This window comes from Callospermophilus lateralis, chromosome 8, assembly GCF_048772815.1.
Source record: "Callospermophilus lateralis isolate mCalLat2 chromosome 8, mCalLat2.hap1, whole genome shotgun sequence".
NCBI lineage: Eukaryota > Metazoa > Chordata > Mammalia > Rodentia > Sciuridae > Callospermophilus > Callospermophilus lateralis.
In genome coordinates, this window is record NC_135312.1 from 108068490 (window position 1) to 108083718 (window position 15229).

At 34.2% G+C, this 15229-nt stretch overlaps 1 protein-coding gene across 2 annotated transcripts in view; it reads right to left on the minus strand.

Moving 5' to 3' along the window:
* Window positions 1-2053: 2053 nt before the first annotated feature.
* Window positions 2054-15229, minus strand: part of Tmem144 (transmembrane protein 144) — a 34219-nt gene continuing 21043 nt past the window's right edge. The window contains exons 9-12 of one of the 2 annotated variants that reach the window (XM_076864164.2): window positions 14423-14542; window positions 13591-13688; window positions 10272-10325; window positions 2054-3696 (exon numbers count right to left, since the gene is read on the minus strand). In XM_076864164.2, the coding sequence (XP_076720279.1) occupies window positions 3613-3696; window positions 10272-10325; window positions 13591-13688; window positions 14423-14542 (356 nt within the window). In that variant the 3' untranslated portion in view covers window positions 2054-3612. The remainder of the gene's footprint in view (window positions 3697-10271; window positions 10326-13590; window positions 13689-14422; window positions 14543-15229) is intronic. The other variant, XM_076864165.2, reaches the window with a different exon arrangement.

The window sequence follows — 15229 nt, forward strand, 5'->3', positions numbered from 1 at the left end:
TTAAACCATAAACAAACTATAACAGATAATGATAAGATGTTCTTCGATGGAAAAACAAAGAAATAACAAAAAAATCCAATTTTTTTCCACTTTTCTCATGCACTGTGCTAGGTTTTGAGATATAAAGATGAATAAAACAACTTCTCTCAAGGAGTTCCCAAGTAATTCTAGCTCTCCTATACATATGGAATTGATATGATGCTCATATATTTTTGGGGAACAGGAAGATGATAGAGACTTTGTTGGAAAAAAATTGAATTTATACAATCAAAATTTTATAAGTGAAAGGGAAGTTTATAAAATCTTTAGTTATGTGAATTATGCCAAGTGATAATGGGTTTACAAGTACCTTGTAAACACAAAAACATGATCTGAGTCTCAGGAGAACCTATGAGGGTCTTGGACTCCCATGTGGATGCTGCAATCAGTCAGTGTCTGGCCCATCTTCTCCACCTAGGAATGAGTCTCACCTTCCCTTCTAGTGATTCATTTCTTTAGGTCTTATGGGAAAATCTCCATTTAGAAATTGGGATTTATGTTTGCTTTCATGAAATCTTGTCAATATGAACTGTGTTAGAAATCTTATAGCTTATAAATAAATATTAATTTCTCTTAAGGCCATGAAAACAGATCTAGCCACCAACCTTTTGGATATGATTTAGCATTGGCAAGTTAAGTGCTCTGAACCAAAAAAAAAAAAAAAAAAGGAGAAAGTTTAGTTATTATTATTATTATTATTATTATTATTATTATTTTGTACTGGGGATTGAATTTAGGGGCACTTGACCACTGAGCCATATCCTCAGCCCTATTTCGTATTTTATTTAGAGACAGGGTCTCACTGAGTTGCTTAGCGCCTTACTTTTGCTGAGGCTGACTTTGAACTCATGATCCTCCTGCCTCAGCCTCCCTAGCTGCTGGGATTACAGGTGTGTGCCACCGTACCTGGCTATAATTATTATTATTTTTTTTCTTGCCAAATGAAATCCACTTAAACAAAGATTAAAGTATTTCCTTTGACCTCCTTAAAAATTTGTAAAGTTCAATGAATTATCCATTCTTTTACTTTCTTTTTTTTTCCTCTAGGAATGTAATATAGAATATTGTCTAATTTCAAAATACAATATTCTCCTCTTATCAATAAGGAACATGTTCTAAGATTTCTGGAAGATGCCAGAAACCATGGGCAATACCCAACTTTACATACAGTATGTTTTTTCTTGTACATATATACCGTGACAAATTTTAATTTATTAATTAGGCACAATACGAGTAATATATGTATATTCTACTTTTAGCATAAGGATTTATATAAAGTATATATTATTTTGTTTATTGATAATTTACCTAAATGACATCATGGATCATGGTCCACCCACAGATCTATAGTATGGGATTCTTCACTTTACATGTTTTTCAATATTGACAAGAACAGGCTTAGTAGTCAGTAACTCTAGGTTATATCAGTACAATAGGAATAAAAGAAGGCTGGGTTGCTCAGGGGCTGCTACTTCTACTTAGTGTAGTACCGTCTGTATACACAACATGGCAGGGGCTCTATTATAAAGGTTACCATTTGAGATAAAGTAAGAAGACCAAGCTATAAAAAGTTCAACACAAGAATTTGGCTATACTGGTCAATGCAAAATAAATCCTCAAAACTGCAAGAGAGTTAGGCATTCACTTCCCTAGGTGAACAAACAGAGGGGATTTTGCAATTGTCCATTTAGACTAACTTCTAAACTGTAAGCCTTTTGGCTATCATTTTGAAAAGACTTGGGTTTTTTTTTTTTTTTTTTTTTTTTTTGGTATACAATTCTTATTAACACTACAGGTCTTGTATGGCAGCAGACAGTACAGCAGTATATAATAAATTGTCTTCTTTTCCACCCATTTTTCTTCTGCAATTATTTCATGCTTAAAATTTTGCATACAAGTTCACAATCTCAACTACAAAATAATTAAAACTGTCCAATAAAATTTTTTTTCAAATATATTTAAAGAATAAAAATAGTTTTTTATCATGTTAATTTATTTAAAAGTTATCAGCATAATTTAATGACAGGTTAAAATTAAAATGGGCTTAAGGAGTTAATAATCAAATATTTATTTATATTAGCAGTTCAATAATTATATAGGGACTCCAGTGTCCTTTTTCAAATGGAGGAACAAAAGGTAATTGGATGGAGGTTAATAAAGATAGTAGCTCTTAAAAGTTTTCCAATTTGTAGACATTTTCCCTTCAAATAACATTTAATAGCGAACAATTATATAGTGCTTGCCAAATACCAGGAACTCACAAACATTACAGATTGTAACTGTATACTAGTCATGTGAGACAGGTACTACCATTAACCCCACTTTGCAAATAAGGAATTTGATAACAATGAGCTTGGGAACTCGTCCAAAATCAAATGATTAAAATGAAGCAGATGTAGAATTTAAACTGGTGCAGGTTGTCTTCCGAGTTTATGCACTCATACAGAATGTTGTTCTGTTTCTCTAGCACACACAAAAAATAATGTGTTATCAGGTGGGAGCAGGTGAAATTTACATTTGAACAGTAGTTCTATTGTGTTAAGGGTTTGAAAACCATGTCAATGAACATTGTATTAGTAATTCTATTTCCATTTTCCTAAATAAATAAAACTATTGCCATATCATTTTCTTTCCAGTGGTCTATTGGAAACCACTAGTTTAAACAGGAATAAAACAGAAAGCCTCCATTTAAAATGATTTCAGATAAGTATATTTTAGAAAAAAAAATATTGTAAATGAGTGTTGGTCCCTTTAAATTTCCCCAATAAGCTAGAACCTTACTTTACCAACTCTAGAATTCCCCCATATTCATAACTGCACATATGCATAGGTGTGCAGTTAAAAAGGCATCTGTGTGTGTACTTATGTATACATGTGTTACATTTTGTACATATCCTCAATGGTGGAAAACTTTTGTTTTCTGAGGATGGATTTATTTGGAGATAATCAAGGTATTTTAAGCTAAGATGGGCGGATGATGTAGAGTTGAACAATATTAATTGGAAGTAAAAATAAGTTTTGAATCATTTTTTGGTTAAAAATAATTCAATGGCCTTTTAAACATGTAATTATCAACTGTGACATTTACTTTTGCTAGCAAAATATCCAAGTATCTTTGCAACTTAATTCCATATGGTAAGTCTTCTCCCTCCCCCTCCCCCACAGGTATTTATTTGTGTTTCTCTTCATTAGTAAGTTAGAAATTTGGATGGTAACTTCTTTGTATATGAACTCCATGCTGTTTTCTAGATTATGCAACACCAGGTATACTTTGTGTTAAAAGAAACAAAACAAACAAAAATCGGCACTGTTAGATGTAATGCTACATGAATGTACACGTTTCAGTCACCTCGTAAAGTCCTACCCTCATTAACAGTTCATCAGAAGAATTTTTCATTTTTATAGTAGACTGAAACATAATTTTCCTCCATTTTCACATTTATGAGGGGAAAAATCAGAAGTGGTTGAGATCCATTTGTTGCATGAAAGTGAAACTTTTCTCAGCATAATCCCTCTCTTGTCCAGTAAGGGAGTTCTCCTAACCACTGCTGCCATCTGCTGGTCTTGCGATGTTTAGATTTTAGAAAAAGCTGTGCATAAAGTTCCACTCAAGATGATGCAAAATGCAAGTATCATTAATAGGTAGTTTCGTAGACCCTGCAAAATAAAATAGAAGAACAGCAATGAAGAAACTGGAATCAAATGCACAGAAAAACCAGATTCTTTCAAGATTACTTAGTATCTTACTATCTGCTCTACACACCTGGTATTTTTTCCCCCTACCCTCTCCTAGTAATAATCCAAATTCTTTTGAAAATTTGCAGAAGTCTCACTAATTCACCCACAGTGAGCAGCAACTATGCATGCCCTAACCCAGTTAATCACATACTACAAGTGTCAGGGATTAATCAAGTAATTACCCAAAGGAATACTATAGCATGAAAGGGGTGTGCATATAGGAAACCATTGTGGTTGTCTGAGAGTGTGTTATAAGACTCTTTTAAAGCTGGTTTGGAAGGTGGGGAGTTAGACTTCTAATTATGAGTATCGATGGATTGCCCAGGAAAATAGGGCTGCAGTCAAGACTCCAAGTAGAAGGAATTTTATGTGCTGTTGTAAGAGAAAGCATGATACTTCCCAGTGACTAAAAGAACAGTCTACTGGAGCAAGGAGAGGTAAGTGGAGCTGATAAGGTGGAGGGCTATGGGTCTGCTTGAGCATTATGAACTTCTTATGCTTTGGGCTTATTATGCAATGGGAAGACATTGAAGGAATGGACAACTGTGGGTGCTGAAAAGATCAGGATTGTATTTTGTAAAGCTTACACTTTTTGAAGTATGGGGAACAGATCAGAGAGGGCCAGAATGGATGTAAGGGGACCAGTAAGGAGGCTCTTGCAGTCCTCCAGGGAAAGATGATGAAGAGTAGATGGAGAGATGGACACCAAACTAAAGCATGAGGAAGAAACGCAGACAGGTGTGAAGTATGATGAAGACTAACTTTCCTAGCCAGACATGGGGCACTGGTGTTAAAGATGGGAAACTCGGAGCACCACATCCCAGTGTAGCTCAGTCCATTTTTGGACTCATAAAGAAATATCTTCCTGTGTTAAGCCAAAGTATTTTATTTATCTCTAGGGGTACAGAACGATTGATTTTAATATCTCTCTCACAAGATAAACCCTCAAATAGTGAAAAATAACTATTTTATATCCCCGGAGGCATCTCTTTTCCTGGTCAATAGTTTAGCTCCTTTGAGCATTTTTCACAAGGAATGACTTCAAGCTTCCTCACTGTCCTGGCCATTCCCCTCTGAGTGATTGCTGGTTGGTATATATCATTCTACGGAGATGAACCCCAGTACTCTAAGGCCAAGATCGTCCAAAGTAAGACAGGGCTAATAACCTCTAATTTTAGACATGTGTTCTTAGATCATTTCCAAATCTTCTAATAATGAAATCACATAATTCTATTATTAGCTCCTCTTTAAAGGGAAAAATAACAGTTTATTTAATTGTGTCACATGGAGGACACACAGGGGTTCTGAGAGGAAAACAGAAAAGAGAGAAGAGGCAACTCTAAGCAGCCATGTACATACTGCTTAGAGTTGCAGAAAACGGGGCTGATGGCCTCCCTCTTGTGATAACCCTGGCCACTGGGGTCTGCCAGGCTAACAGTGTCAAGCTACACAGCCTTTGGGGAAGGCTGTGGGAATGGGGTGTTCTGTCGACTGACTTGTACAGGGAGTGGGTTCATAAAAGTAGTATCCTGGGGCCTGTCAGAGATTGATCCTCAGGGCTAAGCTGGACTCCTAAGCATCTCCACCAGTGCTATCCAAGTCATCAGTGAGGAGCATGCACCATTTGGGTTCCTGTGGACAGTCAGGCATGCACCACACAAAGGCCTAGGGAGATTGTTTGCCCTTGCAAAGATCCCAAGGGGTGCAGAGATTTTCTGTCTTGACTGCCCTTCTGTCAGATTTGCTTTGAGTTGACACCCAGAAAGGGCTAATTGGGCTCCTCCAGGAAATAGGGTCAGGGTGGAATAGGCCAGGCTGGCAATGTATGCATCACTTTGTTTCCTAGATGCCCAGGGGAACTGTCATGGCAAAGGGTGGCTTTTGTTTAGTCTCTACCTCCTTCACTGATCCTTAGAGGTCTTAAAATGCAGAGATCAGAGGTAAATGTGTGTACAGACATTAGACAAAGCAGAAATGATATCCAGGATGGGTCGGATGTGGACTGCCAAGGAAGCTCTTCTTTCATATTACTAGCTCTTAAAAAACCTAATGTCAAGTAATATATAACCCAAAACAACCAAAATTGTATGTACCTTTTTTTTCAACTTTATAAAGAATTGTGTCAGAAAAAAATTTTATAAATTCCCTCTGTTTCATGGTCAGAGATAGATCTTGCTAAGCTGGTTGAATCATCTGATTCTCTGTGAACATCTTCACTCCTTGAAGTCAGTTTAATCACAACTTATACAAGAGAAACAAAACCTTGCTAAGTACAGAGCTGCTAACAAATACACATCCACACTGGCCAGGCTCAGTGGCTCACACCTGTAATCCTAGCTACTCAGGAGGCTGAAGCAAGAGGACTGCAAGTTTGAGTCTAGTCTCAACAATTTAGTGAAACCCCATCTCAAAATACAAAATTGAAAGGGTTGGGTATGTACCTCAGTGGTAGACTGCCCCTAGGTTCAAGCCCTAGTACTAAAAAACCAAACCAAACCAAACCAAACAACCATACACACAAATCTTGCACTAAGGCAAGATATTTCCCAATATCTTTTTCTTAGCTTTCAGAACTTTAACCTTCTCCTAGATACTAATGCTGCAGCAGAATAGACACTCAATAAAAATTTGTTCAAAGAATGAATACATTCATATGGTTTGTAAATGTGGTTTGTGAATTAGAAATTGATGTGATTATTTAACTTAAAAAATGGGGCTTCAGTTATAAGCACTCTACAATTTAATTGTGTGAACACTTTGCTAAGCTCTGTTTTATTATCTATAGAGCTAGAAGAATAATGTTCTCAGGAAAAAAAAATCCCCTTCAAGATTAAGAATCAGAATCGGCCCAAACTGTCTAGTCACCTACAGAAAAAGTTGGGCAGCACCAAATTTTCCTTTATTGAAGTGAATATTAACTCCTGGAAAGTACACTCTAAGAACCAAGCTAAAAGCTTTTAACTTTGATTTCTGAAAGAGTTGCTAAATAATAGATCATCTCATTCTTCATCTGAGAGTAGCTACTAATGTATAAATTGTGGGAATAATTCTTTGCATTGGTATTACTGTAGACATACTGACTGAAGTGTTTTGGTAATAATGTGATCTATAACTTTCTTAACAATGTAATTGTCTGTTACTTCCCCCGAAGAGTAATGGAAATCAAGTACAAAAGAGCATCAGAAGTGCAGAAAAGTCCAACTGATGGCTTTAAACTAAACCAAATCATTAAAACTCTTTTACATAAAAGGTGCTCTGACGGCAACCTAAAGTCCTGGCAGGTGTAGGTTGTGGAATTTTAAATATTTCCTAAGGACTACTTCAAGATACACATCTGGCAGGATCTAAAAGCCATAAAGATAAAGGTTTTGCTTTTGGTTTCTTTTACAGTTTAAATAGTTTCATCTTGTTTCTAACAAAAATACTTAAAAAAAAAAAACTTGGGAGGATTTTGGGTCTAGTGTGTAGTGTTTATTTTTCCTAAATTGCATGTAAAGTATTTAAAAATTTAAATATCTGTTGAGAAGTAATTAGACATCTGCACTTAATGACAAATGCCACTAGACAGCCCTTAAAAAATGCTGTTTTTAGGGAGACTTATAAGTTTTTTTTTTTTTTAACCCAAGAAATGTCAATAATCTCCTCTTTGCTTTTGGCTTGGTTCTCTCTTCCTTTTAATATCTGTAATTTTTATGTTAATCATTTTTCTATAAATAGAAAAGAGCAGAGAGTCATTTCTATATTTAAAAATCCTCATTTTTATAAGAAAATTGTCCTAGCTAATCTAAATTGCATATGTTTTAAAATATGGAATGTGCACTGTCATTTTTCTAATTTTTATTTTTTGCTTATTTTTATATACATAATAGACCAAACTTTAAAACCTACTCTGGAAATTGAAGACAGGGCTCCACTGGGACTTTATAGGAATCACGCTGTATGGAATTAAAAAGAACTGCCTAATTATAACCATGAATTGTCCTATCAGGAATATGTCAAGTCTCCCATTTACTCTGATTATCTACGACCTATAGTAAATTTCTGTAGTAACGTAAAATCCTTTATATATCTGGCACATTTCCTGTTATTTTTCTTAGATTTTTGTGGGTTTTTTTTTTTGTAGTTATTAATGATGTTAATTTTCTTCTTTTTAATTGGTAAGGGGTAGTATATTAGAAAACTATTGATATTTTTCTATCATAAACCTTATCAAGTGATCTTGTTGAATCTTTAGATTTCAGCTCATTCTTTTAATTTTTTAAAAAATTATATAATCTGCTTGTGATAAAATTTTCCTTTCCTTTTCTGTATCTATTCTTTTATTTCCGATCCTTGTCTTAACAAACTGTCTAGAAAATGCTGAATAATCCTTGTAGTAGAGAATATTTGACTTTCAACTTACAGTAGAGTGGGTAGAGAGAGAAGAGGGGAGGGGAGGGGGGAGGGGGGATAGTAGAGGATAGAAAAGGCAGCAGAATACAACAGACACTAGTATGGCAATATGTAAATCAATGGATGTGCAACTGATGTGATTCTGCAATCTGTATACGGGGTAAAAATGGGAGTTCATATCCCACTGAATCAAAGTGTGAAATATGCTATATCAAGAACTATGTAATGTTTTGAACAAACAACAATAAAAATTAATTAAAAAAAAAAGAACCTCTTTTTTTCACCTTAGACATATATTTTCTGTTGTTTATGGTGCTGGGAATCAAACCCCAGGCCTTGTGGATGCAGGTAAGTGCTATACCACTGAGCTACACCTTTAGCCATGTTGTGGTTCTTTAATGGAATCCTATACTAATTAAAGTTTCTGTCTCTCTCTAGGTTATTAGGAGGTTAATGTAGTACATATCATCCCATCTTTTCTCTGCTTATCTGGTATTATAGTAAATAACATTAATGATTTATATATCATAAGCTTTCCTTGCATTCCTAAAGTGAACACTAATTGGTCATGGTACAATGGTCTTAAAAGTTACTTCTCTATACAGTCTGAGGTATATTTTTGAAGATGCTTTTAGTATTGTTATAGGCAATGAATTCTTGGATAAGATGCTGAAAGCATGGGAAACAAAACGAGAACTGACAAATGGGATTACATTAAATTAAAAATATAGGAAACAATTGACAGAGAGAAGAAAGAACCTACACAATGGGAGAAAATATTTGAAAGCTGTTATCTGACAGAGAATTAATATTCAGTATATATAAAGAACTCAAAAAACTTAAAAACAAGTAATCTAATAAAAATGGATAAATGATCTGGACACTTTTTAAAAGAAGAAATGCAAATATCCAATAAATATATGAAAAAATGCTCAATAACTTTAGCCATCAGGGAAATATGAGTCAAAGTTGAATTGAGATCCCATCCCACCCCAGTTAGAATGACTATTATTAAACAAAACAAAACAAAACCAATAAAAAAATAACAAGAATTGGCAAGAATGCAAAGAATTTTTATTTACATAATAAGCCATACACAATGTGACCTTTAAAATGAAAAAAATTTCATTTAGAATGATCAAAGTGCTTTAAATATAAAACTGAATAATCATTTTAAAGATCAGCTAAGAATACTAAATTTACTTTATGATTCCCAGAGAATAGCAACATCAAATCTTAGTAGCAGGATACTATATATTAAACAGAAAATATTGTTTATGATGCCTTGGCAGAAATTCTTTGGATTTATATTATCTTTAGTTAAAAAACATTATACAATTTTATTATCATATAGTCCTCAACTGAAGATTGTTTCCACTAATAAAGGTAAATGAGAAAAGTTCTAAATTATTTTGTAATGAAGCACACACACACATTTACTAGAACTATTTGATGAATGTAATTTATAATTCCCACTATCACATTTGAAATGGGAATAGTGGCCATCTGTTACCAAACTGCTTTCCTAAAAAGTTACTGGTTTGAACAGCTTATGGACCAACATAAAAACGCAAGACCAAATTCCATTTTCCTCAAGAGACTTTTTTTTTAGAATTTTCTTTAATTTAAATATTTTATTAGTTGTTGATGGACCTTTACTTATTTATATGTGTTGCTGAGAATCAAACCCAGTGCCCCACACATGCCAGGCAAGTGCTTTACCACTGAGCCATAAACCTAGCCCCCAAGAGACATTTTAACCTTTGATATAAGAAAACTTTCATGTTATTTATCTATATTATTTTACACTAAACAAATTTCTCTCTATTATGTTTTATTAGGTTATTTAACTATAATCCCCTTCAGGGAAATTGAAGCCAACTAAAGTGGAAAGAGACCTGATAAATCATAATAATTATTACACACCTAGTATTTTCTTTCCTATTTAGATATTAGAACATTTTAAACATTGGTCTGTCAATCCATCCATGTATTGTCTACCTTAGGCCTTGAAGTCACATATAGTTTTCAGAAAATAACACAAACACAATATTAAATACCCTTCTTACCTGGCCATAATCCAGACATGCTCTTATACATACCTGTATTTCCTTAAAAATGAAAACACCCCACAATGCAGCTATAAATCCTGGTCCCTTAAATAAAAATAAGAACTTTAATTAAGTTGAATATTTTTCTTACAAGTGTGCTCTATGTAAATATAGTAAGTTTGAGATAATATATAAATATTTTCATGGAAAACTACCCATAATCTCAACCATAACTTTATATTAAACTAAACATCAAGTAACATTAAGTAAAAAAAGAAGTCTTTTTCTTTATTTTTTTTTAAATTTTTATTATTTTGATGATGCTATAATATTTTTTACCATAGAATATTTTTCTTTAATGTGATACAATTATAATAAGTTATTTTCCTATGCAAACAGCTTATTCTTATTTTTTTCCTATTGAGAAATAGACAGTAGAAATGGGATTAACAAGATAAAGTGCACCAACAAACTTCTTTCTTTGGCATAAAAGTCTTATAACTGAAGAAATTTCAGCATGTTCTTTGGGCCTCGCAAGCAATGTGCACATGAAAGAAAGCAGCAGGTACTTAAAAAAAAAAGTTACTTCTGCAGAGATTCGAGAATGCCTAACACTAATCATAAATAAGTGCTGAATATGGTTACATGGAAAGATTAAAAATATATATAATGAAAAAGAATATAAAAGGAGGACAGAACATTAACCAGGAGACAAAGACAAAAATGAAATAATTTAGAAGGAAGAAAATGGGATGAAGAAAAAGAATGATTCTGCAATATGAAAACTTGAAGTTTTGATTTAATTTGTTTTCAGTCAACAAGGAATAGAACAAAAGAGGAATTGGGGTTAACCATGGTCTTTGTGGAGAAGATGTGTCACATTGGCATGTTTATGATCGTTTTGGAACACAGCAGGAGCTCTAGAAGAGTTTCAAAATAAATGATTCTGAAAAGTCTTCCCCCATTACTCCTCCACCTGTCTAAGTGACTGTGTCAACAAAGTTTGATTCCACTCTGGCACAGGAGTGAAGCCATAAAAATATTTTACTCTGTGTTTATCAGCATCTGCAAAGTCAACATCAAAAGGGCTAGAGAAATAGGTCAAAGGGACTGTCTTTTATCAGTGATGCAAAATTCTGAGCCTCCAAATCCAAACCAAATGAGAAGCATATGGGTCTTTCAGGCAACTTCATGCTGACTAGAGACAGGATGGAGGAAACAGTAGAAGAGATAAAACATTATTGCTATGCCAGTTGCTCAATAATTTGCATCCCCTTTGTTCCCCAAATTCATTTCCCTTCAGAGAATATGGTAGAAGACAATACCACCAGTGTCACTGCCCTTTGAAGCTTTCTGTCTGATGATTTTCTAAATATAAGTTCAGACATGGCCTGAGCATTCCTGTAAGGAGTAGCGTGCTTTGTTGAAAGCAGGGCAAGTATAGATCAAAGTCAGTACACACTCTGCTTCTGGCAAAGGACAACCAGTTGTATTTTCTACCTGAGAGCATCTTAATTGAACATATGACTATTGTGAAAATTGGCATTGTATCTTTTCCTTTTAGAAATTAATACAAATTAAATTTCAATCAGCCTTTGAGAACAAGGTGTGTTTGATTCTATTTTAAGAAGTTGGACCTTCTGGATAAACTGATGCAGTTTTTATCAAACAAGATTTAGAGCACAAGTCCTTGTCTTTGCTAGATGTGTTTCCCTCCTTCCCTCTTTCCTTTTTAATTGAATATTACTTGCTAATAAACAAAAGAGATGCCACTATCAAGAAACTTACAATCTAGTCCCCACAGGAGGCATGGATACAGAAATGGATACATGGAAATGCCTCTACCTGAGATGCTGGGATTTTAAAAGTATATTCTTGACTAAGTAATACTGACTGTATTCATAACTGTTGAAGCTGTGTGTTGGTGTATTTTTGAAATACTACTTTTAAAAAGTTTTTAAAAATCCAGCTTTACCAAAACAAAACAGAACAACAACAACAACAACAACAAAAAACCAAAACTAAAATCAGCCAAACAACAAAACCAAAGAATATAAACTCCTTAAGGGTAGGAACTGAGCCTTTTCTGCATGCAAATAAGGCTGTCCTTGAATAGAGTTGGAAAGGTGGAACAAGGAGGAAACTAGAAGCAATAGAAAATGGAGATCTAGTCCTTCCTCTGCCCCACATCCTGTTTCAATGTTTTAAAAATATTCAGTTTTACAGGTTTTCACAGGTGTGCTACTAAAACATTTTTGCAAATTGTTTGCCATGATGACTTAGTAAGCAGAGAAGGCAAGAAGATAACTGGCAAGCAATCTAAGATGTCTAGAGGACACACTAACGCATTCCTGTGGATCTATCAGTCCTAGTACCACAGTGGATCTGGACTGGATTCCACACTGCCAGCAGATAGTAGCACTGTATACCTGAAACTCTGTACTTAGACATATTCAGATTTCCACTAGTCATATGACTTGGATAATGCTCTTAGTTATTTTTTTTTAAAGAGAGAGAGAGACACACACAGAGAGAGAGAGAGAGAGAGAGAGAGAGAGAGAGAGAGAGACAGAGAGAGAGACAGAGAGAGAGAGAAATTTTTTAGTATTTATTTTTCAGTTTTTGGCAGACACAACATCTTTGTATGTGGTGCTGAGGATGGAACCCGGGCCACACGCATGCCAGGCGAGCGCGCTACCGCTTGAGCCACATCCCCAGCCCAATGCTCTTAGTTATTGCCTCAGTTTTCTCATCTTTAAAATGAGGATCATTCTATTAATACTTATCCTGATTATGCCTAAGGAAACATTTTTTGTATCAAATTATGTTTTACATAAATGACACCTAGAAAATCAGAGGAAGCAAATTGTCTTAAGTATGCTATGATAAATGGCATCATTCAGGGATAATACTTTGCCTCAGTATTTTCTGAAATTTGTCCTTTATAACAGTGGAACACCATATCAAGAAGTGTCTGATACTTTTAGTTTCAAGGACATCAGGAGATTTAAATGGGATAATATGCATACAACCATTTGCTATAAACTGTTTTACTAAGATTGATATTATAAATAGCAAATCATGATTTATCTAAGATAATAGGCAAAATGATCAAACAAAAATAGCAAGAATATTAAAGATTAAACATAAGTTAGCAAACCTGTTAAAATGAGATTATAAATGTTCCTTAACAATCAAGGACATGAAGATTAGAGAGAGCTTGTTGTAGATAAACAGATTCTGAATCTGGACAGTTTATTCCTAAAGAGATCAAATACTATGACAGGCTTTAATGATTTGCTAAGAGTGCTCAGAAAAAATAGATTTGATTTGAAAAACAAAAATTTGGACAAACAATTTTTGTACTTACAGAAGTGATTATTGGAAAACTGACCACAGCACTTAGAGAATGATTAGCGATGAACCAGCAGCAGGTAGCTATGGCCCAAAGCACTCCTGACAGGAACCCTGAAACACACACAGACAACCCTCATTTGCAAGCTGTGCTCTGCTCCTGAAAAATTCACTCTTCCAACACCACAGGAGCATCAAAGTGCACAAACAATGCATTCCTATCAACATTGTTGACCAATATGGGTTCTTGAACTGTGTTTTATGGGTCAATTTAGAAACCAAATTATTTCTCTGCTCTTGACTGCTTTCTCTTTGTTGATAATAAATAAAGTACCCAAAGTGGAGTTCAGGTAGAAATTGGGTAGTAGAGAGAGGCCTAGGGAAGTACTGGATCTTATCATTTCCTGCAAAACCATTTACTCTGAACCATAAACATAAAGAAGAGGTGAAATTTAGAATGATGCTAGAGCTAAGGGGAAAAATTCATAGCATTTAAGTGAAAATACTGGCTGAATTCTCACAGTACTTTGGGTATTCAGTAAATATTCTACCATTTTCTAGAAGGTGATATACTTCAGCAAAAATGAATCAGGACTTCAAAATAAACCTGTAATTTTATTAAAAATATTTTATTAAAATTTTTACTTGTGGTCCTATATCTCCAATTGAATTACAGTAAACTCTTAAGTGAGAAATTATTATTTTAACTATCAGTGCCTAATGGTTTAAGAATGAAAGCATATGTATTTTAAATACACATTTTTTGAACTCTAACAATTATTCAAGCTAAATGAATAGAGGATGATAGTTTCACAGAGTAATGAGATTTTCCATAGTTATATTCTTACCTGGCAAGACTGCCTCAGGATATAGTTTGGGACTATTTTTCATGACTACACAGTAGGCCAGAAAGTAGACTGTACTTGTAAGAAAGATGCCACTGAAGTGTGCAAAAACATAGTCTAAATCTGAAAATACACATCATAAAACTCTTACACATCATTTTAATCACCCCAAGTACACTTAGCCTGAAAATAAAACAAACTCACCAAAGTTAACCTTAAAAGTAAAGGAACCATTAATTATATTTGCTCATCCTCAGATTTTACATGTGTTTGTATAGAATATTAAGAAACATATTCATAAATAGAAATATTAAAAAGTAAATTAGTTACTATAATCAAATCTAAACAGCAAATTTTTAAAAATTATTTTCTTGGAAAGCTAAATAAGACACAATGAACATTATGTGATCGTGATGTTAACATTTCCCTTTAAAAAATATTTTTTGTAGTTGTTAGTGGACAGAATACCTTTATTTTATTTGTTCATTTATATGTGGTGCTAGGGATTGAACCCAGTGCCTCACACATGCTAGGCAAGCACTCTGCTACTGAGCTATAGCCCCAGCCCAACGCTTCCTTTTTAAGAGTAGGTATTCATACCTCATTTTACTAATGACTGGCGATTGTAGCAAATCTTCACCTCAACTGTAGAGGAGGTATGGATAAAAACATCTGGGAGGTGCAAATTTTATATGGTCTATTAATCAATCTTGAGATCAGCAGCTCCACTGTGGATGACAACTATACAGAACGATATGCCAGAAGTTGTTTCAAAGAGAGTCTTATTTAATTGTTTACTATAAATGGAGC